The 27,333-nt window shown below is 37.7% G+C and overlaps 1 protein-coding gene across 2 annotated transcripts; it reads right to left on the minus strand.

The window, feature by feature from the left end:
• prodhb (proline dehydrogenase (oxidase) 1b) lies at window positions 1–27,128 on the minus strand. Of its 2 annotated transcripts, none has more exons than XM_046842191.1 (14): window positions 26,774–27,128; window positions 24,958–25,166; window positions 19,772–19,806; window positions 13,387–13,536; window positions 12,546–12,610; window positions 12,329–12,445; window positions 12,146–12,219; window positions 11,314–11,392; window positions 9,021–9,113; window positions 7,937–8,083; window positions 7,364–7,539; window positions 7,060–7,158; window positions 2,668–2,756; window positions 1–2,073 (listed from the first exon to the last, which is right to left on the minus strand). In XM_046842191.1, the coding sequence occupies exons 1-14, from the start codon at window positions 27,008–27,010 to the stop codon at window positions 1,886–1,888; spliced, it is 1,758 nt and encodes a 585-aa protein (XP_046698147.1). In that variant the 5' UTR covers window positions 27,011–27,128; the 3' UTR covers window positions 1–1,885. The 2 variants fall into 2 exon arrangements, with proteins under 2 accessions (XP_046698147.1, XP_046698146.1); XM_046842190.1 differs by having other exon boundaries at window positions 11,314–11,395.
• Window positions 27,129–27,333: the final 205 nt, after the last annotated feature.

The raw sequence follows: 27,333 nt of genomic DNA on the forward strand, positions 1-27,333 counted from the left end.
TCACGATTTAAAAAGTATTTTATTAAGAGAATCTCTTTAACAGTGGTGTTAAATTTCCAGTGATTGGAAAGACATAAAGAGGCATTGAAACTGTAGATCACAATAAAGAGGTCACTACTTGTGGAGGAGGCGTGGTCTGTCTGCTTGTGTCAGTGAAAGAGGCGTGGCCTATATACCTTTCCATGTGTATCCTCTCTGACTTTCAGTCACAGCAAGAGAGGCCTTGAAGGCATTTTGTCCAGTGTAGCTTCTCTCCTTTTCAGTCGAAATTCAGTGAAGGAGGCATGGCCTGTTTAGCTACCTCAGTCTCAAAAACAGAGGTGTTGCCTCTGGGTCAGTCTCAGAAAAGGGGGTGTGGTCTCTAACAATCAGTAAAAGGGGACAGGCTTCTACAAAGGTCAGTCTCACTATACAAGGCATGTCCTTATTCCTTATCATTCCAAAAAATGTTCACGGTGTGTATTATTATAGTCGTAAAAAAAGCACAAATCAACATGTCATTCATAAGTCCATTTGACGAGTGAAAACTAGTGAGCAAATGTTATGGAGTGATAACAAAAAATACAACAGTATGAATTGAACATCTGCTACATCAGTGTGTTTAAAATGAAGGAATCATTAGCCTGCTCACACCTTATACGTACAACTCATACATATGATATACAGAAAAAGCAGATATACTTATGTTCATGATTTTTTCTATACAATCAGTAGTGCAAAAGAGAAGGTTACCGAACACCAAAAAGCACCTTAATAGTAAAATACTTCTAAGCCTTTGGCCTGTAATGTGCATCAGTGCAGTACTGAACCCTAATACGTAGTTACCCTTGAATTAAAAATACCATTATCAGCAAAATATCGACGGGCGTTCTCGCTGCCGATTTCTTTTTATTATTTTGTATTATTGTTGTCGCACTTGATGAATGATGGCAGCATATAAAAGTTAGCTGCAAAACTCGTTGGAGCGCTCTGACATTTTAGGAAGCCCTCTCAGCGTCATAAAGGTGCCGGAGAGATGGATGAGGGAGAAGGAGCTGTGCAGGGAAGAGTAATGAGGCACGGACGAGGAGGGAAGAGGATCGAGGTAGGAAAGTCGGAGAGAATTAGGTTGGGAAGGATGGGAAGAACAAGAACTCATTCGAGGGAAGATGGGAAGATTGAATGACTGAGAAGTGTACATTGGTGTGTGTGTGGGGGTGTCTCCGATAGAATTGAAAATACAGTAAATACAATAAATACAATCATTTTTGCTACAATTCTTTTGCACTTGAACTTGTATGTTTTGGCCAAAGAAAACCAAAAAAACACTTAAAAGACAAATCTCAGCTTTGAATAAAATCACAGGTATATCTAATGTGCCAATATTATTGTTACTATATAACTACATTGTGACGTTTTCAGCAGAAAATCTGTTTTTTGATCCAAATGATGAAACTCGTATCACGGATGTTCCACGACCTACAATGTAACTATCAATAAATAAAATCTACTGTATGTCAACATTTTATAAATAACAAAATATAATTATTGACATTGTTTCAGTGACCGTGTGTAATTCTCCAACAGCACATTTTAAATACAGCCTGACAACATCAACAACAGAACAGTGGGATTAAAGCAAAATATATTAACCAGGAAGTGATTTCATCTCTATTTGTAAAGTTTTGTTTTAATCTTAGACAGAATTTCTGCTTCTCTGTAAAAAAATAAATAAATAAAATAAGGAAGGACGGAGAGGAGGTGAAAAAAAAAAGAGAACAGACGTGTCTAAACCCCCCGAGATGTTGAAGTTTATTCAGTAACTGTGTAGGTGTCTAACTTAGAAAAAAAAAAAAGCAAAGACGGAAGAAAATATCCCGAATAAACCACAGTGTGTTGGTGTCTTTTACACAGAGGTGGCGAGAAGTTCTCCCCTCCTGAGTCTGCGTTTTAGCTCTTTCCATAGTAGAGCTCGGTCCATCTGGGCTCCCTTCATTATGCCTCGGTTCTCCTCAGCACGTCGAGACAGGTATGGCATCACCTCGTTCACCGGCCCGTATGGTACGTACTTGTACACTGGGAAGCCTGCCTGACCTACACACACACACACACACACACACACACTGAAAAATCTGTAGAACCAGCCAAAATAACATTTAAAGTCATGTGTGTGTGTGTGTGTGTGTGTAAGTCTGGCTTCAATGTTACACTTGGATTAAAGTCTACTTTCAAGAACTATATGTTAAAACTGAGGTCATGTGATGCTCTGATGTCATAGGAAGACAAAAATGGCATGTGATAGAATGGTGTTGGAAGCTGGGGTCAGATACAGGGTCAGCCATTAAACAGCACCTTTGAGGCAATGAGGTTTAAGGGCCATGCTCAGGGCCCGAACAGTGGGGGCTTGATGATGCTGGTGCTTGAACCACTTAACCACTGATCTACCACCTCCCCAAAACACCTGCAAGCTTCCAAAATATATATTCGAAACAATTCATAATCTAAATTCTATATACATCATGCATGTCTATATGCAAGCATTTAACTTGAACGCTTAAAGCAGTATGTCAGCATTTCTACCACAATATTAAAGGCCCTGATGTTCCAGAAGCACTGAACAAACATTTCTTGCTTCATCAAATACATTGAGGAGCATTTGTACAATCATAAATAAATGTGTGTTTGTACCTAATGGAAAGCTGATCTGGTCACACATCCCGAGCAGCTGCCCGAAAGACACCTTATTGTCCGCTGGTGCAAGGTTAATTTCGTTCATCCTGCAAAAAAAAAAAAAAAAAACAGAATGTAACATAATTAGAAAGCAAACAGTGGGCTGAGATTACGTCCACGCATCAACACCGCTGAACTGGCGATACGTCAGCTGTTGCCGTAAATGTTAAAATGACTAATGCCCTAAATACGGAAGTCGGAGTGGCAGCCTTTATCTGTTTTTTGTAAACACTCCTGACTTTGTCATTGACATCTGCTCTGGTAAATGGAGTGGAACCCTTAAGGAATGATGGCGCCACGTTTAATAAGATTACTCGGCAGCGGGGTTTATTTTTTTTTCTATGGACTATAAGTCTCTCGCCAGGGAGCATCAATCACTGGCCTTATTTTGGAAATTGTTTGATCTAATAGCTGCCGCGGGTGATGGATTGTCGTATCTGATTGCTAAGACTCGGGCTTAACTACTTCACACTGAATAAGAGAGAGAAAGAATGTTAGAGAGGAGTGTGTGTGTGTGTGTGTGTGTGTGTGTGTGTGTGTGTGTGTGTGTGTTTAGTGGAGCACATCATTCTGGACTGAGACCAGGTCAACCTCCCATTTATTACGCTTCAGATCCAATTCAAATCTGCTGCTAAGTCAGCGTACGTGCGCTACCTCCAGAGCCTGTGTTTTACCATATCTATATTATGTATAAAGGAAATGACCATAAAATTTAATCCTGATTGCTCACCAGGGGGAGGAAAACTTCTTGAATTTTAAAAAGAAAAGGAAGCACACACCGATGCTCATGATTTCATGTGGTAGATTTGGGCAGATCTGTGCAAGATTAAAACCAAAATCTCTGATGCAGCATTAAATTATCTACTAATTTAACTAACAGTGGGAAAAATGTATATATATATATATATATATATATATGTAACTTCAGTGTGTGTGTGAAACTTTTATCTGTCAAGGTCAGAAAAGAAAAGCACAGCTGCCTATAAGCCGTGTTTCTGAAAAGACTTCTCGAGTGTGCATTATGTTCTAGTTTTTTTGTAATCATATGCTAGACATGACGTGGGCAGAGATATCATTGTGTTTGTTGTTCAAGATTAAAATGCCATAATAATGCAGCACTTGCCCTGTAGAACTCTGTGCATATACACACTATACAATAGCACTTCATTCTAGGTCTGGTTTGTATTTGAAAAAAAAAGTTCCCATTAAAGATCACCATTTGCTGGCATCTGTACTGAAAGCTAACGGATGATAACTAGATACATGTCAGCCAAGTCGAACATGCAGGAAGATTTCGTTGCATCCGATCACTTTATACACGTTTTATTTCTTTAGAATGCAGACAAAACGCGAATGCGCCGTGTCAGCGAATATTTCGAGGTGAAAAAATTTGAGAGGAGACGAGAGATTACTAATATGAGACTGGGGGAAGGAAAAAGGCTTCCAAGAGGGTCAGTTAATATCAGAGAGTTCAAAGCACTTATGCAACTGTCAATCCGTCTAGACTCATGTCAGGTGGCTCATCTGGGCTTTTTATTAGAGTGGAAAAAATAGACAGCTTAAATGTTTTTTCGTAGGTTGGGGGGGGGTTTAGTCCGATAAGAAAAATGGCAAATACTTGTGCAAAATATATTATATGGACACAACTGCTGGCACCTGACTTTTACAGCCACATGTGGTTCTTCCAATGGTACCACAAAATTAAAGGTGCATAATTGTATAGTGGATGCAGAAGCATTAACTTTTTCCTTCACTTGAACTAGCAGACCCAAACCTGTTCCAGCATGACAATGCATTCACGCCATTTGGAAGACGCCTTTATCCAGAGCGATTTCTAACCAAGCAGTTAAGGGTTGAGGGGCCTTGCTTGGGGTCTGAACTTGTGCCCTTCCGATCCAAAGTCTAAGTTACCACCTCTCTTGATGCCACTGTGCACAAAGTCAGCTCCATGAACATATGGTTTGCATGGTTGGAGTGGAAGATCTTGAGTGGCCTGTTAAAGAGCTTTGACCTCAACCCTAATAAACAACCTTTGGGATGAATTGGAATGCTGACTGCACCCCAGGCCTACTCACTTCAACTTACATCAGTATCTGACTTTACTACACCCTTGTGGCTGAATTAACACAATTCTCCTTCTTCTTCTTTGGCTGCTCCCATTAGGGGGCGCCACAGCAGATCATTCGTCTCCATACCCCCGTCCTCTACATCTGCCTCTTTCAAGCCAACTACCTGCATGTCTTCCCTTACCACATCCATAAACCTCTTCCTTGGTCTTCCTCTTTTCCTCCTTCCTGGCAGCTCCATCCTCAGCATTCTCCTACCGATATACCCCATGTCCCTCCTCTGCACATGTCTGAATCATCTCAATCTCACCTCCCTCACCTTGTCTCCAAAATGTCCTACATGCGCTGTCCCTCTAATAAACTCATTTTTAATCCTGTCCATCGTCGTCACTCCAACGAAAACCTTAACATCTTCAGCTCTTCTACCTCCAGCTCCACCTCCTGTCTTTTACTCAATGCCACTTTCTCTAAACCATACAACATCTCAGGTCTCACCACAGTCCTATAAACTTTCCCTTTCACTCTCACAGATACCCTACTATCACAATGAGCACAAATCTCCATGAAATATAGTGGAACATCTTTCCAGAAGAGTGGATGTTATTATAACAGCAAACAGGGACTGAATTTGGAATGGGATATTCAAAAAGCACATATTATGACCAGGCGTCCATAAACATTTTTCCTTAGAGTGTACATTGACTCAACATTGATGTGTCAATGAGATTGAACTCTGGACAGTAGTAGTATAATTGTGTACATACAGCCTATTACTCTGTTAAGTATCCACTCAGATATAAATAAAGTGTAAATCCTTTTAATCATCCATTAAATAGTGTATTAAACCGATAGCCATTTAAACATTTTATATCTGATTACTCACGTTACTGGAAGCCATGCGTGCATTGAGTATTTGTGCCCAAGTCACAAAGTGCAAGCAAGCAGTGCTGCAAGCAACACAGTTCAATTTACACATTTGAATGTATATCAAACAGATGTGACACTGGAATGGTGCTGGGGCGGGAGGTGATATAACGAGTGTCAAACTAGCATTCTTTTGTAGACAGGGTACGGATTAAGCCCAGTAAAATTCAATATTCGCCATAAATTTTGCGAGGATGCAGAATATTCGGTTTGGCTTGTTGCCATAGGAACTGTCGCGCACAATGGGGAAGCTGTTATAGAATATCAATAAGAAGTTCTATTTTGCGAGAGATGTAACCATCATGCTGAGCCTACATGTCTTGTAAATGAAAAGCTAATAGCTTGGATATATGATCTGTTTGTGCTTAGGCTAACGATCTGCCCATCCCTGATAATACCAATAGGTTTACTAGAGATTGCATTTGTACCTCTGGATTGTTTTACAGTGTCTTTGTTGTGTGAAGCCACCATGTGGTTTTCTGAACTAGTGTGTCTTTATTTGGGGGAATTTGGGCAAAGTCTTGGAAACATTTTGTTTATGCGTGTGATAAGTGGACAAGCAGGAACCATCAGGGGAAAGTGGAAAATTGGGTCTCGGCTATGAATGGTTGGTCAAGTTTTGGCTACATTTGCGGTGAGTCTATGGTTAAGTCTCGGCTACACTTTGGGGTAGTGGATGGTCAGGTCTTGGCTACACTTGGAAGTAGTGTATGGTCAGTTCTTGGCTACACTTGGGGGTAGTGGATGGTCAGGTCTTGGCTACACTTGGGGGTAGTGGATGGTCAGGTCTTGGCTACATTTTGGGGTGGTAGATGGTCGGGTCTAGTTTACATTTGAGGGTAGTTGATGTTCGGGTCTTTGCTATATTTGGGGTAATGGATGGTCGGGTCTCAGCTACATTTGGGGTAATGGATGGTTGGTCTCGGCTACATTTGGGGTAGTGGATGGTCGGGTCTCAGCTACATTTGGTGTAATGGATGGTTGGGTCTCGACTACATTTGGGGTAGTGGATGGTTGGGTCTCTGCTGTATTTGAGGGTAAAGAATATTCCCAACATTTGGGAGTAGTGGACAATTGGGTCTTCGACAGTCAGGAAAACATAGAAAAAAATAGATGATAGCTTTGGCTACTGTATGTTTAAAGAAATTGGATAATTGAATCTTGGCTACATGTGGGAGAAATTTACAATCTATATGATTGCTCTGGATAAGGGCGTCTGATAAATGCCTCAAATGTAAATATGACCATCATGTTAAATTTACTTCTCTAACTATATATAGATAAATAATATTTTGTGCTTGGTTGAACAATCTGCCCATCCCTGATATAGCCATTTGTTTACTAGAAATTGCAATCTTACCTCTGTATTGTGTATTTTACAGTATCTAGGTTGTGTGACGCCACCATGATGTTGGCTTTCCTGTTACTGTTGATCTCCTCCAGTAAGTAGTCCAAACACCTGCAAAAATGTAGAATGTAATTCAACTACTTAATAGTTTAAACTATTTAATTGTTCTACACAGTATGACTTACCTTCTGCAATGCAATGAAAAAGCTGATACATATTTCTACCCCTATATATAACTCATGGATTGATTGGTTTTAACCCAATACAAGGAATTATTGGACAAATCTTATTGTCAGAAATGATGCTAATATGAGACCTGTGGTACATCCGGGTTGTGGCTTCATAATCTGGGTTGATGGGATCCTCGTAGCCGATCTCCTGAGCTCGGCTCCTCTCCTGGTGCATGTACGCCCCACGTACAAGCTTAGCTCCTAAACACCAGTCTTCTCTCTTTGACAGCTCGACGTCTATGCACACATTCTCATATGCTTCCTGAAAAAGACAAACAGCTGTGCTCAGATTCAATACAACAGCTGGTTTGTCATCGTCAAGTCGAGACATGGACGCTACGAACAAAATATCACGTCTGAATACCACAATTCAAAGCTAGATGAAGGGTGTCAAGAGTGAGACAGGAGCTGTGTACAAAACTCGTTTTCGGTATAACAGGTGCAATGATGCAAAGTGAAGTAAGTGGTACTACAGCGTCGCTGGAAAACAACAGATGCTTAACAACTAATGAACCACACGATTGGTTATAACTATACACACTATCTAAATGAATGGAGTATCTGTGAACTTTGAAAAAATCAGCGTGCCTTAATGGTCTAACGTGTGTGTGTGTGTGTGTGTGTGTGTGTGTGTGTGTGTGTGTGTGTGTGTGACTCGCCTTCAAATAGCACTGGAAGGTGTTAAAGACGACCGGTTTGTCTTTGTTAAATATACGCTGCATCTCCAAAGTCAGGCGGCTGATCGAGGGTTGGAAATACGTTTGTTCTGCATCCATCAGCAGCCGGACATTGTTCTCCACTGCATGCTACACACACACACAACACACACAAACTTAACATTACACACTGCTGAAGACACTTAAATCTATAAAACGCTATTAATACTAATACTGATAATGGGAACGACTAAATGTTAATGCTACCACAACTACTGAATCTATCAGCATGGTTATAAATTATTAAACATTAAATTCATATTTTATGCTTTAAATATATTGTTATTTTTATAAAAATGTAAAGTTTAAAACATTTGTATATACACAGCAAGTAAAACTATTTCAAATGCTGATTCACTTAAATAAGCTTGAAACTAATATTTTTTTCAAGGTTCATTTCAGTAAAAAAAAAAAAAAAAGATTATTGTATATGACAAATGACTATATTCGCTTAAATAATATTGAATAAATGTGGTAATAAATATATTTTTTGGTATGTTTCAAAAAATATTTATTGCATTTCTTTTCCTTATATTAGCCAGTTCTATTTTTTTTCAATTATCCCCCCCTTTTTTATGGATCAATCTGGCACTATCTAAGCGTTAAATAAGGAGGTAAAAAGTGTTAATATTAAAGGATTCCCTAAAGCCAAGTCTGGAGACGAGCTCGGGGTCAATTCCATTTCGGCTAATTCGGTTCAGTTTCAGGTCTTCCGAGGAACTGCAATTCATCTGCCACTGACTTTTACATTTTTAATCAATTTTTAAATAATTTATTTTCATCCGGTGAATTTAATTTAGCTCCAGTGATGAACTGCAGTCTTGTCTACAGAAGTCTTGTCTACAGAAGCCACTCTGTATTTCTGTATATGCAAAAGGCAGAGTGGTGACTAAAGCTGAACCCAATTTCAGCCTTAAATACAGTGCACCTCGACCCTGTGACCTTCTGGTGGAAGCCTGTCACTAAAGGATCATTAAAGTGAGCATTAAAGAGGTGGTGCTTAAGTGGTGCTTTCATAAAGACTTACTTTTGCAAGTACATCGAGTCTCTGAAGCATCCTCTTCATCTGGTTTTCCTCTTCATTAGTGAATTTCTTCAGCAAAGGCTCCAGGTAGCATTTCTATACAATCAGGAAGAAGAAAAAATTAGACTGAGACATGTTAATTTTAAAACAACACAATGTTGTCAGTGTAAATAAGTGGACAGTGACATCTTGGCTCGATTTAGGGTAAGTGGGGAATTGTGTCTTGGCTACATTTGGATAAAACAGTGGTTTTCTTTTTTTTTTTTTTTTTTCTGCCATTCCTCACTTTAGAGGTTTTAAGCCCCACCTGTCCTCTATCACCCAAAAAATAGTAATAAATAAAATACAAATAATGTCAAATTTATGGAGATTGACACTGAAATTCTAAATCAATAACATCAAATAGAAATAAGTTCAAAAATAGAGAAATAGAGAGAATGTTTGTTCGTGGTTGCTTTGAGTGTATTCACTTTATTTTTAATAGAATAAAGATAAAAATATATATTATATGATTTTATTTAAATCCTGCTGATCGTTGCAATAAAAAGGCCATGTTTTTATTTCCCACACTGAACCACTAGGTTAAAGTAAATACAGGTCTTGGAAAGAAATACATTTGGAGAGAAATAAATCATCGATTCCTGGTTGCATTCGGGAAAGTGGACAATCAGATCTTAGCTACAGTTAGGGAAAGTGGAGAATTAGGACTTGGCAATATTGGGGAGGAGTGAATGATCGGGTCTATGTTACATTCGAGGGTGGTAGATGATTAGGTTGTGGAAAATCAGGTTTTGGCTATGTTTGTGACAATATTCAATTAAATTCAAGTTTATTTCTATAGCGCTTTTCACAATGGTCTCAAAACCGCGTTATTTTACTATTTAATTATAGAACAAAAATGTGTGTATTTATCACCGATTAGCAAAGCCTGGGGCAAAAGCAAAGCAAAAACTGGTACGAGGAAAAAACCTTGCGAGGAACCAGACTCATAAAGGGGGAACCCATCCTCATTTTGGGTAATAGACACTTGGCAACATGCCTTGGAAACATTTAATGGAACCGTCTTCTATACCTTTCAGAAAAATGGACAGTTGTATTGAATATCTGGGGTTGTGTAGATGATCACATTTTGTGGTCATTATTGGGGACTGTAACGATCATATCCTGGCTACAATAAGGAGAACGAACGATCATATCTTTGCTACATTTGGCTAATTACGCACCATCTAGATGAACTGACCAAGTGTGTCTTTGCTATATTATACATAACTGACCTATTGTGTTTTAACTACCTGTGGTGTAAGAAACCACTTGTAGCTACGTGTTGGTATATTGCTAACAGTTGTGTGTATTAAACTTTAACTAGCATTCTGGAATCAACAAGAGCATTTGGCACTGGGACCGAAGAGGCCTTGCCAAATGCAGAGCTCTAAAATTCAGTAATAAACTTTCAACATAGTATTGAACAGAATCCAGTGAAGAAAAGGCTACTCTGGGGAAGATTCCGTACCAGGCTGTAGGTCTGTGGGTGTTCCTTTCTAAAGGAAGTGTTTTTGTGATGAATGATTGATGTCAAGGTCCGCTTACTCATGCCGGGTTATGTAATCTTAAAGCGAGGGTTGTTACTCATTGAAGCTTGAATACCTTACAAAAGATTGGACCTTGGCTTAAACACATACAACACGACCTTCATTCAAGGACAATCCAATTCAGTAAGTATTCAGTGAATTGGATTTCCAATCTGAAGCTGTATCTACTGACTGCTCCCATTTAAACTCACCCGTACATAAAGTCCAAAACTCTGTATTGCTGTCTTAATTTGGGTAGATTTAAAATTATTGGCACCCTCCATTAAAATAAGTGGCAATGTTTAATTCTAATACTTCCAATACAGTGTAGTTTGAGCTGAAATGATATAATAACGCTGCAGTTCTATTTTGGTGTGGTGTCTTTTTCGGAAAGTAGTGCACTGTTTGGACTATTTCAACCTTGCGATGTGAACATATTTTTTTGAGGCTTGTAGCACTACCAACACATTCCTCACACCTGGCTTTTTTTTTTTTTTTTATGCAAATGAAAATGTACTGATGAACCCGGAAGACTACTATTTCAGTTTCCAAAACAAAAAAAGAACAAATCCGAGGACTCGCCATATCAGTAATCAGACCACATCAATGTGATTACTTTAAAAGTCTTAGAACTGTCAGATGGCTTCCCCAAAGGCCATTACATCACCAAACAAAATCGATGATTCTCTTTATTTCGAACGCACTTAAGATATCAGTGTTGCTCGTACCTCAATATTGGGCACCACAAGAAGATCGGATATCTTGGTCCTCTCGTCGATCAGATTGTTCCAGTCCAGAATGCCGACGCTGCTGATGTGAGAAAAAAGGTACATGGATACACTTCAGTTTCCGAACAGCATTTTTGGTAGGTGAAATTTAACGTTTGTTTAGTAAATTGTAAAAAAAAAAAAAAAAAGGATAGAAATTATTTTATTTGGGTTCGGAATAAATTTTGATCTAATCTACTCTATTTGGACAAAATTTTATGGACACCTGAAGATTTAAATGTGATTTTTTTGGAACATTCCATTACACATTTAATCCCCATTTGCTGTTATAATAACCTCCACACGTCTGGGAAGATTTTATACTAGATATTGGCGTGTGCTTGAGAAGATTTGTGCCCATTCAGCCACAAGGGTGTTAGTAAAGTCAGGTACTGATGTAGGTGAGATGAGGAGGCCTGGGATGCAGTCAACATTCTAATTTATCCCAATGGTGTACAATAGGGATGAGGTCACCACTCTATAGCAGGCCCCTTGAGATCTTTCACTCCAAACTATGTACATCATATCTTCATGGAGGGACATCCAATTCAATTGTATACCTCCAACCTTGTGATAACAATTTGAAGAAGATCCACATACGGCGGGAAAAGTCAGGTGTCCCAATACTTTTGTCTATATAGTGTAACTGGGAATCTAAAATATTTGCAATGCTAATCAGATAATGCTGATTTTAAATGTGTAGAACATATTCAATATGCACAGATATTTTAATACACATGATTCTTTATGATGTGGAATTATAAATGCTAGGAATTTGGAGAGAAGTTCTTACCCTGAGGAGCACTGCTTATAGTTCATCAACCAGTTACAAATGTTCCCTGTGGCTCCTATCTCTGTCATAAATGTCTGTAAGAGAAACCCAGGATCAGGTTAAAACCTCAAACAGAAATGTCTAATTTAAATTTATTTATCATATTCCCATTCTGGGTGCGTTCTCCTTCATTCAGAGGAATACCTGCAGCTTCTCGAGGTCCAGTTTCTGCTTTAGCACATCTTGGCCATTTTCCCCCAAATGCTCTGCCAGGTATCTGAAAAAGTTTTTCCATTTCACCAGCACCTCAGAAAATTGCATCTGGATGACAAAAGTAAAAAAAAAAAAAGACATTAAGATTCACTGAGGTGAGAATCTATGAATATATGTTTTTTTTTTTTTTTTTTTTATAATATATTACCAGAAATTGTGGGCGTCCTAGGGCAGTCATCTTAATGGCGGAGAAACCATTATCAGAACTTTCACCTGAGAAGCACAGAAGTGTAAACGTGAGTTTTCCTTTTTTTAAGTTCAATCTTATGTTAACCAGCATCAGAAACCATAAGCACATGTCCCTTATCAGGAAAAGCAGAAATGTAAACCTATAGTGAAATATTCAAATCCACCGACTACAGAAAACTAATAAATGGATGAAACTGGTATATAACTGATGCTCTATCTGTCTGTCTGTCTGTCTGTCTGTCTGTCTGTCTGTCTGTCTGTCTGTCTGTCTGTCTGTCTATCTATCTATCTAGGAAAAGGATTTCCAACAAGTGTCATTTTTTTCTACTGTTCCAAACAATTACATGTTCAGCAAAAAAACAAATGGAAATCAAACAGTTGTTCATTAGTCCTTGTCATCACACCATTTTTTTTCCTTCTCTTTCACTCTGCAGTCTCGCCAGCATTCTCTACTATGACACAATTTTAATCATCAGATCAATCCAATCTCTCAGATCAGGGTTTTGGGCGTTTCCAATTGCGTGAGATTATCCTGGCAGTTGTGGTACAGCCATCTTAATTAGGGTAAATGCATCTTTTGCTATGTTTGGTACCATGGATCTATCTCAAAGAAGGTGCATGGTGTATTTTTTTTAAATGCAACCTCAGATTAAAACCGGCAAAACCTACCGAACCTTTACCCCACGACCATTTTTTTTTTTGTCTCCTTTTGAATGGATGTGTTTTGTGAAGGTTCTTAGTTTCAGCGTATAGGTGAGTCGAGGCATCGTTTCCAACAGTGACGGAACTGAACTGCTTACCTGACGCCTTGATGCACTGAAGAAATGTTTCCATGTGCTGGTCACATTTGGCTTCGTCGGCGTAGAAATATGTCCGAGCGCTCGTCACACGGTCCCTGCGATCACCAAACTTCCGATGGGCGGTGTACTTCTTTTCCCGGTGATCCTCTCCTGAAAGCCCAAAGCAGACACACAGTTCACACTTACCGTACATCAGAGAACATTTACCAAACATTTATAATTGCATGTACTGTATTATACACTGTTTGAAAGATCAGAATTGTATTTTTCGGTCGATTCAGTGATTGCTATATTTGACGAATCAGTGATCCTGACTATTCAAAACCAACACGTCCCACTTCGACTTGTATGATGCCTAGTTAAATACCTAAGTACCTAGGTTATGGTTCCTATAGAGGTAAAAAGCCAGTCAAATGTGGCGTCTAGCGTAATTTTCCGATCCAAAATATACCACAAAAAAAAATTTTACTTTACGGTTGGAACCTCACAAATCACAATATCGTGCGGTTCACATTTTTTACAAGAAAGCGAAGTTGTGCCGTGTATCGTGTCTATCGCTCGCTCTGATTCACTTTTCTCGTTGTATTAACAAACTACGGATGAACAGCTGTGAGTACAAAAGTATCTTTTCTCACAGCATCGCTAAATCAATAACAGCATGCCTGCAAGTGTACACATACTTGTGTTAACGTAGGCACAGCAATAATTAGCTATTGTTTAAATAATTACGTTCGATGACGAGTATGTCAATTAATATGCTGTTTTCACAGGAGAGCAAATTGTGTGCGTGTGTGGTGTTTTTTCGTGAATTTGTTAGGAACAAAATGTCCTGATGATTGAATAAAGCGAACGAGAAACACACACACACACACACACACACACACACTACAGACTACTCTGGCACAGAATGCAGGATAATCTTGAGCACAAAGTATTTTTTTCCTGAGGTCAAGGATAGAGTTGGACAAAAATTTATACTACACATACAGTAAATGATTAAAAGCAAACAAGTGCCAGAAAAGCCGTCTTGTGGATGTGCTATTTGTTATAGTAAAATATCTATATCTATCAATGACTAAATGGAAATTTGAATCCTAACACAGCAGTAAACAACCCGATATACGTTTTATCCAGTTTAACAGTTACAGTGAATGTTGTGGATGGTAGTTATTTCCAGTTACTGCTTGTGCTCTAGCAGCTACCATCAGCTGTTCTCTCACATACAGAGTACGACATGCAGTCAAATGCTTGTACGACTGTCCAAAATTTAAGCATAAAAAAGAAACCGAATTTAAGGATAAAAAAATGAGGTAGATAAATAAAAAGTAAAAACTATAGAAAATAAATGAAAATATATGTATATACATGAATTAGTATGGCAGATATTGGAAGTACAAATTAAAGTGATTGTCCATGTGCAGTATGGTGTGATATAAAGTGGCACTGTGCTGTTTAAGTCCAGAGTTAAAGTGACAGTCCAGAGTTAAGGCTTCATAATAGTGCAGAAATGAGTGACGATGGAGAGGGAGGTCCAGTACTAGATCTTGGGTTTCCTGGTTTAAACTTGGTTTTGATAAAACCAAAAAATACATGTCATGTGATCGTAAAACTGTTTCAAAGCACAGAGACTGGTGACAAACTTTTTTCTAACTTATTACGAGGAAGGGTAAAAAAACAGAGACCCATGGGCCAAAAATAAATCACTGATACCAAATATTGTATTAGAATTCAAATGAAATTATTCAAATGAAAGTTGCCGTGGTTCTTCTTACCGTGCTTTCCGGACTATAAGCCGCTACTTTTTTCCCAGGCTTTGAACCCCGTGGCTTAAACAACAAAGCGGCTAATTTATGGATTTTTCCTGGGTTTTTCCCGGGTCACAAGCTTCATGCCAAAAAACTGAACCCCATAACATTAGACCAATGAAATTACCGAACAGGTTCAGGTAAACCAATGAAACTCTTTATATTAAATCAGATGCGCTCCCACTGAATCGGGCCGCACCACATCATAAATATGGATGAGGTTCCTCAAATGCGAATCATTCGTCACGCTGAAAACAACCGGGCATGAAAAAACACACTTCACCTGTGTTCTGAGCTGCACGGCATCGGGAGAAAAGCTTCACCGATGGTGATTTTTAAACTCACGACGATGCTAAAAGATAAACTCTCGAGAGAAATAGTTGTGAAAGGAAGGAGGAAGACAGTGAACAATGACTTTCTTGGTAGGCTACTGTTTAGATACAAGCCGTGTAACAGACACTGTCTTTCGCTAAAGCCTGTGTAAAGTTTATTAGTTTCAGTGTAAACACCTGCGGCTTATAGACAGGTGCAGCGTATTTATGTTCAAAATAAAAATCTAAAAATTCAGTGGGTGTGGCTTATATTTGGGTGCGCTTAATAGTCTGGAAATTACAGTATATATAATTTAATAATATTTTAAAAAATATATACAAAAATAGAAAACATGACTGTCATTTGTTCATCAAATGCAGTTTTATTCTAAAAGTGTTGGTTCAATGAAACGTATAGTATGAGGAGAAAAAAAAAATGTATTGTACAATAGAGTTCAGGGCCTAATAACAGCTATTCAGTGACGTCTAATGAGAGACATGAAGCTGGTGCTTATTTTTCAAAAGTTTTTTCGAATGCCATTTTTCTTACCTTTTTATATTGTACATGGCAGCAGACCAAATTAAAGGTCACCACAGGCCAATTGGTTTTGGCATCTCTGCACTAAATCTTACACATAATCAAAATAGTACATAAGAACAACACTTTTAGCACATTTTTATTGAGAGACAGAGAGACACATGCAATAGCAATGCAATTTCTTCTCTAGTTCTAAATCCGTCTTGTGCCTTGACCCATTATCAAAATCACTGTTTTCACCAGGGAACATGAACGACACAAAAAATAATAATAAATCTAGCTAAAAGTAATTGAAAATGTTTACAATAGCTGTCTCGCTCTGTATGAAACTGTAACTGTATGTTACTATGGAAACGTTTAGTGATTAAACTGATTGTGTGTTTAACGGTTTGAAGTTGTAAATTTCAGCCAATCAGATTCACTCAGGTCATGGAATAACTGAAATGATTGTTCAGTCATTTGTTTCAGGTTTGTGTGAAAATCTTTAAAATTATTATATTACTGTGAATGTTTGGGGGAGAAAAATTCTATAATATTATAACCACTATTTTTATAATGTTTACAACACTAAAATCCTGAACTCTGAATGATTAAGAGCCGTCATTTTTTTCAGAATTGTTTTAGTGAAGAGTTTTATTCATTTCCATGATGCCACGATCACAGTACAGAATAAAGAGACTGATTGAGGGCTCTTTTGCTTCTCATGGCCGTGTGTGATATCATTATCGTGCTCTGTTCATGCTGAGCTGTATGAAAACTCAACACTCGCCAGCGGAACGTAATAATCGTCCGATTTTCGGGTCGAACTGAGACGTTACGGTATCTCCGATTTAACATGTTGTAAAGTGTCTCACACTCACTCACTAACATGATTCATTTTCCCAACAGCACTCTGAGGTTCATTTACACCCGAGTGGATTTTTTTCTTTTTTACTCGAGTGAAAAGTCTGAGAGCTTTCGGCATTGAAAAAAACATTTACATTTTTTGATTAACTTTTTTTTCTCTTATTTTCTTTTGCTGAACTTGCTGCACCTTTTTCTACTGTTTTCTAAATTTTTAGGAAACCTCTACAAATGCTCAGTGGTGATCTAAAAAAAATAAAAAAAAATCACCTTCTAAAAACTTTTTCAATGTTTTAAAGTGTTCTGCTCAGAAAAAGTAAATAAATAAATAAATAAATAAATAAATAAATATAATGTTTACAAAGAAAACATTTCTTTCAAGAAAGAAAGAAAGAAAGAAACAGAGAGATTTTAAAGGGTTTTAAATATGTGCTTTTCTGAAAACACTTGTTATTTAACAGTTTCCTTTGTTTCTATTTGTTATATCTTTTATATTTAATTTGATATTTAATACTAATATTTGCTGTCATAATAACCTCCACTATCTCTGTCTCAATAGTCATTTAGTAAATAAACACTTGTTTCTGACTATTGGTTTTTACACTTAGATACAGTCTAATGGTTTAGACCTAGTACCTAAGTTATGGAAACAATATAAGCCTAGTTTTGCCACATTGCATTCAGCTGTAAAGCATTATTCACACAAGCACCAACAAGTAAATGTACAGAACGTCCGTGGTGTTTCAGCGATGAGAGTCAGTCAGTCAGTCAGCCGGTGAAAATGCTGTGTCTAGGCTGGCCGGCTTGGCAGTCTGGCAAATAATTCAATTGTGTACACTGGCTTTCACGTGAATGAATTGCCATGAATAAACACAAACTGTTTTCATACATCCAACATGATTTGCTTTTGGGGTTTCAAAGCTCTGAATAAAATCACTAAATAAAAAATACTGTTCAATTTAAAGGAGCATGTTTTTCCCAGTGGACGAAAGCAAATTCCTTTACTATTCCAATTATCATGACTTAATAATGAGAAATGTAATCAAACTGTATATAACATGATGCCTTAATACTTAAAAACTATCTTTCTAACTATCTATGATGCCAACTTTTGTATATAAGTAACAAAGTTTAGTTCCAGTTTCTGGCGTTTTCTTTGAGATCCAAACTGACTGCTCCGATTACAACTAGTTAAAAATAGATTTATTTGCATCGGATTTCAATTCAATTTCATTTGTATAGAGCTTTAAATAATTAAAACTGCCCCAAAGCATACTTACAGAAATAAATCAACTGTGAAATTTTTAGCATCATAAACTTGTCCCTATATATTTATCCTAATTATGCAAAAACCAGTGGTGACAGTTGCAAGGAAAAGAACGTCAACTCCTACACTTTTAACAACAATCTGTAAACGTCTGGAAACTGAGGAAACCAGCTGCCGGAGCTTTGGAAGAGAAAATGTTGTCCCGTTCCTGATATAGAATCCCAACTGCTTAACAGTCCTGGGTCTTCTTTGTCGTATTTTTTGTTTCAAGATGCTCCAAATATTTTTAATTGGCGAAAGGTGTAGATAGGCCATTGCAGCACCCGGACTTTTCTACTACAAAGTCATGCTATCGCAATAGATGCAGTATGCAGTTAGCATTGTCTTGTTCAAATATGCAACAGCTTTACTGATATAAGCATTTGCTTCTCCAAAACCTGTATATACTATTCAACATAGATGGAGCCTTTCCAGATGTGCAAGCTGTGCCCATTCCCATTTGTGGATCATGTTCATATATAGCTTCTCCTTTTCACTTGCTAGAGCTTTAACTTGCATTTTTGGATGCCACGGCAAAGTGTGTTCACAGACACAGATTTTTGGAAGTATTCTATTACCAACTTTACTTCTGAGAGACTCTGACTCACTAACATGCTTATTTTATACCCTATCAAGTTACTGACCGGCTGCCAATTAACCTAGTTAGTTGCAAAATGTTCTTTCAGCTCTTCCTTGTAAGTAACACTTACTTTTCCAGCTTTTTGTTGTCTCTGTCCCATTTTGAAATGTGTTGCTGACCAATATCAAAATTAAAAATTTTTCCATAAAATGTAAACATTTCAACATTTGTAATGTTTTCTATGCTCTATTGTGAATAAAGTGTGGGTTTATGAGATTTGCAAATCACTGCATCATGGTTTTATGTAGATTTTACACAACTTCTTTAGAATTGGGGTTGTACAAAGGGTTGCACAATTCTAGAAATTGTCAAGGCTGGAAACTTTCCTGAATATACAAAATTGCAGGTTAGCTTATAACAGGGAACTTGAATGTGCAGGATAAAAATTCACCTGAAATTGCATTAAATCTAGTTGTTTTATCCAAAATTATCCTGCAAGATCTTTACATTTTACATTTACTACATATATCAATCTTATGCACACACTGCATTCCTTCATAAAATAACACAATTTCTTGAATCCTGCACACAAACTAATGTCAAAAATGTCCATCTTTGTGAGTATTCACATAAATTACATAAATATTACACAAATTTGTTTAAAACTTCCCTATGCTGTGTGTAAGTTAAGTCAAAAATGTAATTTTCGAAATCTTGCATGATTGTCGGCATATGACCAAACAAAATGTTTATATTTATGTTTGTATATGATAGTTTATATAAATTTCCTCAGATTTCTAGGTAATAAATTCCTGTAAATTCCGATAAATTACCTGGTAAATTTCTAACTTGGATTATTTACAAAAATTTTGCAATCACATTCCAATAGAAAGTTTTCTGGAAATGTACTGGAAATTTTGCATCCCTAGTTGTACACACGTCTTCATTTGATGTCTTATACAATCCACATCCAGGTTACATAAAGAGATTAAAAAAACTCACCGGGATTTTCTTTTTCTGATGCTGACACACATGATCTGGACAAAGAGAAAAAAGAAAAGAAAGAAAATTAGAGAGGGCAAAACTTCCAGATTAAGCGATTTCATGGTGAGATTTGGTTTTAATAAATGGACAAAAAATGTACGTTTGAAAAGGATTTGTGAAACGAAAATTGGTGCTCTGGCAATCGAACCCCCTGAAGGATCAGTGCAGCCATTTCCATTTTTGTTTGTATTTCACTGAGCTAATGGGCTTCACGCCAAAAACTAATGCGCCACACTTTCTGATGCTCGCTGCCAATTTTTCCGGAAGGTTTCGAAAAGTTTGACTAGGCAATCGGCCTATCGGGTGAACAGCAGTTGACATTTGGGTGCGTAAAAGTCTAACACGGATCAACAAGGTAGGGCGATATCAAAAAGTAACACTAACGCCATCTTCTAAGGAAAATATTTGTACAAATTACAGAATAAATCACCCCCTGCCTCACAAAACAGCCTGCTTTCCCTTAGGTGTAATTTGTTTTGAAGCACGGTTGTCATGGAAACCTGTTTCTCACCTGTTTGATCATGCTGCTTTTCTATTTCTTCCTGCTCCACTCTCATTCTAGTCCCATTTCAAAACCGGCCCCGGAACATAAATCCCTATTTCGAGGTTTCCTCCATTCAAACACGGCTTAAAACGCAACAACAACCACAGAACCCACAAGTCTACGATCATATCCCCCCATCCTTTACTGACACAGGGGGAAGTGTTTGCCAGTACATGTTGATTTGTTGAGCCACTTTTAAGGTTGGGAAACTTCCTCCAGATTAATGCTTGCATTGTAACACCTAGAAACGCTCGATCGCTCATCAAACCTCACTTTGGTTCTCTTTCATGAAGAATAGACAGAGGTTACAAAGTTCTGAAACTGGAAACTCCTTCCATTATTTGGAAACAAACATTACATCAAGAATGTCGTAAGTATCTGATAAATATCTGAAGTGTGACAGATTATTATTAGCAAGCTGCCAAAAACATCACGAACGTGTCTTGCGGAACGTCAATGTGATAAATGTGATGTTTAATAGCATCATTAATGCAAAAAAAAAAAGAAAGCTCATGAGTTCTTTGCATCTGATCACAATGATTTCAGCAGAATAGAAAAGCAGGCCTGGAAATCATAATGCTGCAAAACACAGGTGGAATTTCCACAGCTCAAAAGGCCTGCATATTGAATACCAACTCATGCTCTGATGCCACATCCAGCCTCCTCTGGATATTGCACTCTTGGTAATGCTGAAAAGCTGAGCACTCACTTCCGTGTAACGTTGTTACCCGGTCCACAGGGGTGGACAGTAATGCAATACTGATAGAGGCAGAGACTCTAAAACACACACACACATGATGAACATAAATTAGCTTTTATTAGCCAATGGCCAGCTTGGGTCTTCTGTGGTCGTAAAAAGCATTTCCAATAAATGCTCCATCTCGAGCTGAGGACGAGACGGCAAAGTGGTGGAGGAGCGCCTTCTACAGGCCAGCTCATGTAATGTCACACAATAACTTAACACTATGTCTACACTAAGTTGCTCTTATTGCTCTTATTGCAAAATAAGATACACAAAAAAGATTTAGTGTCTTCGAAAAAAGAAAGACGCTTTATGATGGCACAATGAAATTTTTCCTTCACATATCCCAGCTGGGTCCAGACATTATAGAGCACCCCTGGTGCATGGAGGGTTAAGGGCCTTTCTCAAAGGCCCAAGAGAGGCAGCTTGGGGAACCCAGGGCTTGAAACCTCGACCTTTCGATCAGCAACCCAGAGCCTCAACCACTGATCTACTTACTCATTCTGGCATGTCTTCTGGTAAGACATTAACAGGACAAGAACACACTTGAAAATCTAAAAATGAATAACTAAAAAGAAGATACCATGCACAACAATCATTGAAAGAGACACAAACACACATATATAAACAAACTGAGGGAAGCAATTCATGGGAATTCATGAGATATGAATGAGACATCCAGAGACTTCTTCTGATGCTAAACTGACTGCTGCTATTGTGAACAATTTGCAGGTGCAAAAAAACTCATTTCAAATATACGCATACTTTCTTATATTTCGTATCTGACTTTATTCGTGCAAGTAATCGTAAATAAGAATACATGCGCTACATTTTGCATCTTAGAAAACCAAAACCGTGATGTGAACACATCCTAATCATAAATACTACAAGTACTGTACCGTATTACTACCTGTACGTACTAATCAAACACAATTAAAGAACCTATGCAACGTCTTACATCCAATAGAAAACTAATTTAATTGTAATCATTGAAGTTGGGGCGGAGCTAATTTATGGGCCAGAAAAATGTAAAAGCAAACAAATAAACAAATGAATAAGGTGATCCATTGCATTGCAATATATTGAATCAAGATTGGTCAAGATGGCAACCTTAATATAATACAATTACTGCAAATCTAGAAGTAGTTTTAAAACTCAGATACGCCATTTACGACTTTTGCAGATTGCTTTTGGGTACAAAAGAAGAAAACAGTAACTTGTAAATGAACTGCATCACTAACCTCTCCCTTGTGCACACCATGTGACTGAATTACTAAAGTGTGTGTGTGTGTGTGTGTGTGTGTGTGTGGAGACAAAATGTTCCAGCCAATCAAGCACAATGGGCTTTGACTAGCCTGGCCAATCAGGTGCCAGTGCTTTATTTACTCCTCCAGCTCTCCAGCTGTGAGTCCTAATTTAAAAGCCTGGCTGTTTTTTGTTCTGAGGATAGTGACTGCTTGCCCGATAGCCTCGGATCATTACAAAAACGCGTCCTGAGCACCCACTCCTCCTGCTGCAGATTATACATCTGCACTTCCAGCCTTATTGGAGTGTAATGCTGTTTGGGTAAACGGGAAAAACATCGAGGAATCTTCATAATGGCCCATAACTGCTGTCTGCTGCCAGAAGGGCCTTTTTTCACCACCCCCACCACCCACTCCACCCCCTTCACCTCACATATGCTGTGAATTACCATAGAGTGAAGTGTTAGAACATTTGGAGGCGATGTGCGCCGTGAGGCACTGTTTCTTAACACTTGAACAAACTGCACCCCGATTCTCAGACGCAATTTCCATGCCCTGGTTTCATTGCTTCTGAGACGTGAGTGCTACTCTAGTGTGAAAAACTGCTCGGTGGAACACCTGAGGGACGTTCGGCGAATTACGTTAAAGCTGAAGACCGGTGTACATCAAACCTGAACTTCTCAGAAACCCTTTATGTGATGCAAGCTGCTACCAGAACTAAGCTCATCCTCTCTCACTCAAAGATCTAAGAAGCCATGATGGAACATGTCAAACGTGTGACTGATATTCACAAGAATAAAAATGAGTGGAGGGGCTTACAAAGATAATTGTGGAAAATACCAAATACTAAAATGCAGTACTACTACACACTAGAAAACTATTGGGACACATTACTTTTTTAACCATAGTCTGGTTGTCTTAGGTAGCATTCCATTTTCCCTTCTCAGAGCAAACCTGTACCAGCATGACAATTCCCCTGAGCAAAAAACAAGCTCCATGAAGATATGCTTTACATGGATTGGAGTGGAAGATCTCCTGCTATAAAGCTCTGACCTCAACTATAGTGAACCCCAGGCCTCCTCACCTTCTCACCTACATCAGAACCTGACTTTACTCACACCCTTGTGAATAAACGAGCACAAATCTCCACAAACACACTACAAAATCTAGAGGAACTTCTTCTCAAAAGAGTGGAGGTTATTAGTGGCGGTTGCTGATTCATTAACCAACAGCAGATGAGCACTAAATCAGAAATGTTTCATTTTTTTAATTATACTCAAGCACAAATGATATTTAACAATGAAATATTTTTCAAAATAGTATTTTGATCTATTTGAGTTTGAAATAAATAGGACGATAAGTGCTTTGTTAATGTGTACAGCAGTGCATTTTTCTGCACTGAGAAACAGAACGAATATTAGGAAACTGACCAAATAAAATAAAAAAGAAAGTGAAACTAAAAGAAAATAATTAAGGAAAATAAATTCCCAACTGGAACTGGAAAAAAACCAGAAGAACAAAATACTGTTTTTATACAGTTTTTTTCTATATATAGCTAGTCAACTTTACAGCTAGTCAACTCCGTCACAGCAATGAGTAACGCTGGATTTGACATTTCGCGATATTAATATGTTTTTTAAATGGTATGAGAAGTTCTGATTTAGTTTCGTTTTTTTGCCTTAGATAAAACATAACAAACGTGTATTTCCACTATTTTCTGGGAGAAAAGCTAAGGGTGTGTCTCTAAAGAGTTTTTGCGAGTTGTATGTAACAGATAAGCATGTTTTCTAGAACGATTTTTTTTACTTGAAAGCATGAAAGAAGATTCGGATTTCAGTAGAATGCGATTGTCGATACAAATCACAGGTTTGAGAGAATTTTATTTTAATTACACTTTTGGGACTTTTTGATCTCATGATTGTAAGAAGAATGCTGTAGTTGCATTGCAGTATCTGCAGTTTGATGACACTCATTTCCTGTTTGCTTTGTGTTGTTTTTTTTTAAAGGGTTGCTATGCGGTTTCAGCATGACCAGAAGGAAAATTTACAAAGCTGCTGTATGACATATAAATCTGTCTTTTCTAGCAATATCCATGTTGCATTCCAGTTGTAATGTGACTGCAGCTGATTCTTAGACACGCTAAATCACAATAGGCTGTATTCAGAGTTCACATAAATCTAGGGTTAGTGGGGATCTTATATTAGTAAGGCTCTAATGAAATTTCGGACCTCAAGCCTTTGTTCCTAAATGATCTAGGGAGTATTTTGATAGACAAAATTATAACCGACACATTTTTTTTTTTTGGGTGTTTTCTTTTGCCTCCCACTGTTTTTTCGTCTGCCATCTTTGATTTGTTAGAATTGCCTTCTATATTAAAAACACTTAAATATAATTGCATCCTTTTCAAGCTTAAGTGCACAGAGATTTAAAAAAAAATGCAAATAATGCCACCAAATACAACATGACTACCTCCAAGCTAAGTCAAATTCAGCAGAATAATCTGAATATGCAACCCAAAGTCAACTCAAGCCTGTGCATAACCTGATCCTGAATACGTGTAACTTTCCATGCATCAATATTAATGTATAAACTGGACTTAATAAAAATGACTTACTCCATTTCTTTTGATTCAGCCACTTCTTTTGTGAAGTCTTCTTCTACACTGTAGTCTAGCACGGATCCTACTCCGAAAGCGTTGTTCTTCTGAATCAGGGGTTTGATGGTCTGGATGTCCTCTCCAGCCACGAACTGACCGTAGAACGTCATTTTCATCAACTTCTCAAACCCAGTCTGACCCAGCAGCTTCTTAGTCAGGCCCATTATCTGTGAAGAGAGAACCACAAGACATTAAGGGATTGCATTGGACAAATGGAGGGTTGTGATATTGACAGCTATGTTTGTTTTTGTCTTATAGTTTTTAATACACAATTTATAGATATTAATATATATATATATATTTTTTTTTCAGGTCAGGCCACTTCTGCACATATTCCCATAATTTACTTTAACTATAACTGTATATGTGACAATTTAAAATTTGTAAAAGTCTACATAAAACTTTAAAATTAATAATTGTTTATCAATTTTTTGATATCAGGATGATGAAACCCTTACACGTACCAAATTACACACATCTGATGTAAGCCATTAAAAATATTATGCAAGTTGTTGTCTGTCACTGTGACTACGTTGGTGTCCTATATAAGGTCGTATACACTACAAATCATTTTAACAAGCAAAAATGTCTAAAAAGATCTTAATCTTGTTCTTTTGCTTTCGGTTTCTCCCATTAAAGGTCGCCACAGCGGATCGTCCCTAAACAGATCTTAATATTTTAACTTGATATAATCATTTTATTACTATTTTAAAATAAATACTGTAAATATCTGCCGGTTAAAAGATTCCACCATCACAACTAAATATTAACTCATTATTAATTAGATAAACACGGCTAAAAATAGGCTTTAAGGTCTAATTACATACTTATAATTACAGAATTGTAGACCTGTAATTGTCTAGATATTTTCTTGAATCAAATCTTTTATTGTTTCTATAAAAGCAGCCAAATCACTTGGATTTTATCATTTATCTGGACAGAATTTGCTGATCTAGAGTTCCCAAGAAAAAAAAAACAAGTCCTAAAAGAACACCTTTCATGCACATCTTTTCAGCTCCACTAGAAGTTCTTCAAACTACCAATCATTTATGATGCTTGGCTGATTTTTGGGCCTAAAAGATCACATGACTGTGTGTAAAAGATCAAAAAGAATTATGAATGGCTATATATACAAAATATGGCTTTTGTATGCCATATAACAATTATCCACTGTTTAATAATACATGTTGGAGACAAAATCTCTACAGGGACAGAGCACAAGATGTGTCTCAATTCCAACACTTGGGATTAATACTACTACTACTACTACTACTACTAATAATAATAATAATAATCAGCAGCAGCAGAATCAGCATCATAATCCTAATTCCTAAGGGGAATGGCATGCATTTTGTTTGCATACACAATCATATTTCCAGATGTGGGAAGTAACAATGTACAAATACAGTAATCCCCCGTTTATCGTGGTGGTTACCAAAAATTATATTTGATGTATACAGTACTGTACTGTATTAACATTTTACTTCATTTTACAAGTAATAATTATATTTTTATTAATAAATGTCACTATTTTAACGTAAAACTCCATAAAAACAAATCCCTCTAAGTTTTTTGGTCTGGCCAAACTAATTAGTTATATGGCAAATGCAGTTCCGCGATTAAACCGAGGAGGTGCTATTCCCCGGCATAATAATAGTAATGTTTTGTTTTGTTTTTTTACATTTAGAAATGTGTCCTATGAAGTCACATGACCTCAAAAGAATAACACTTTCTTTCTTTCTTTTTCTCTCTTTCTCTCTGTATCTATCTGTACCTCTTTATTTTTATCCACCAAGAAGTCATAGGAGCACAGTTTGAAGACCACCAGCCCTCTGAGCAGCTCCGCGGTGCTTTTGCTCTTGAAGGCCTCTTTAGTTTGCTCAAAGTCGACCTGGGTCTCCACCCCGACCTGCTCGCGGTCCGCGGCACGGAAATGCGCCAGCGGGCTCTCCGGTGGTCTTCTGAAGACGCTGTTCAGCGCAGTTCGTAGGACGTTTCTGCGGCAGGACATGTTTTACTTTTAGCCGAACCAGTAACAGAAATGATGGTTTTATAAATAATCTAAGCCGGGTGCAAAAACACAAGCGCGCGCTCGTTTGTGTCACTTGTCTCGAAATGCAAAGTGTGTGTGTAAATCCGCCCACTGTGTACACACCTTCACACTAGAGCCGCGCTGATTGGGCCGCCTGTGTGACGTCACAGTGTGTTTACTGAGGTCACAGGCACGTGGTGTGGAAACGCTCCGGATGATGAATCGAGTCCAGCGTTAAGATACTGATACTGAAACTACTCTTTAGAACTTAAATATCATCTAAAGCGCCTGAGACTTCATCA

This window comes from Silurus meridionalis, chromosome 27 (assembly GCF_014805685.1).
Source record: "Silurus meridionalis isolate SWU-2019-XX chromosome 27, ASM1480568v1, whole genome shotgun sequence".
NCBI lineage: Eukaryota > Metazoa > Chordata > Actinopteri > Siluriformes > Siluridae > Silurus > Silurus meridionalis.

Bases quoted from the DNA above. Each gene is read 5' to 3' on its own strand.
- prodhb (XM_046842190.1), bottom strand. From the start codon at position 27,010: ATGTCCTGCCGCAGAAACGTCCTACGAACTGCGCTGAACAGCGTCTTC. The intron at 12,446-12,545 runs GTAATATATTAT...TTTGTCATCCAG, and splicing joins TAGGACGCCCACAATTTCTG to ATGCAATTTTCTGAGGTGCT. The intron at 2,757-7,059 runs GTAAGATTGCAA...TTTTTTTTGCAG, and splicing joins GTAAAATACACAATACAGAG to GATGAACGAAATTAACCTTG.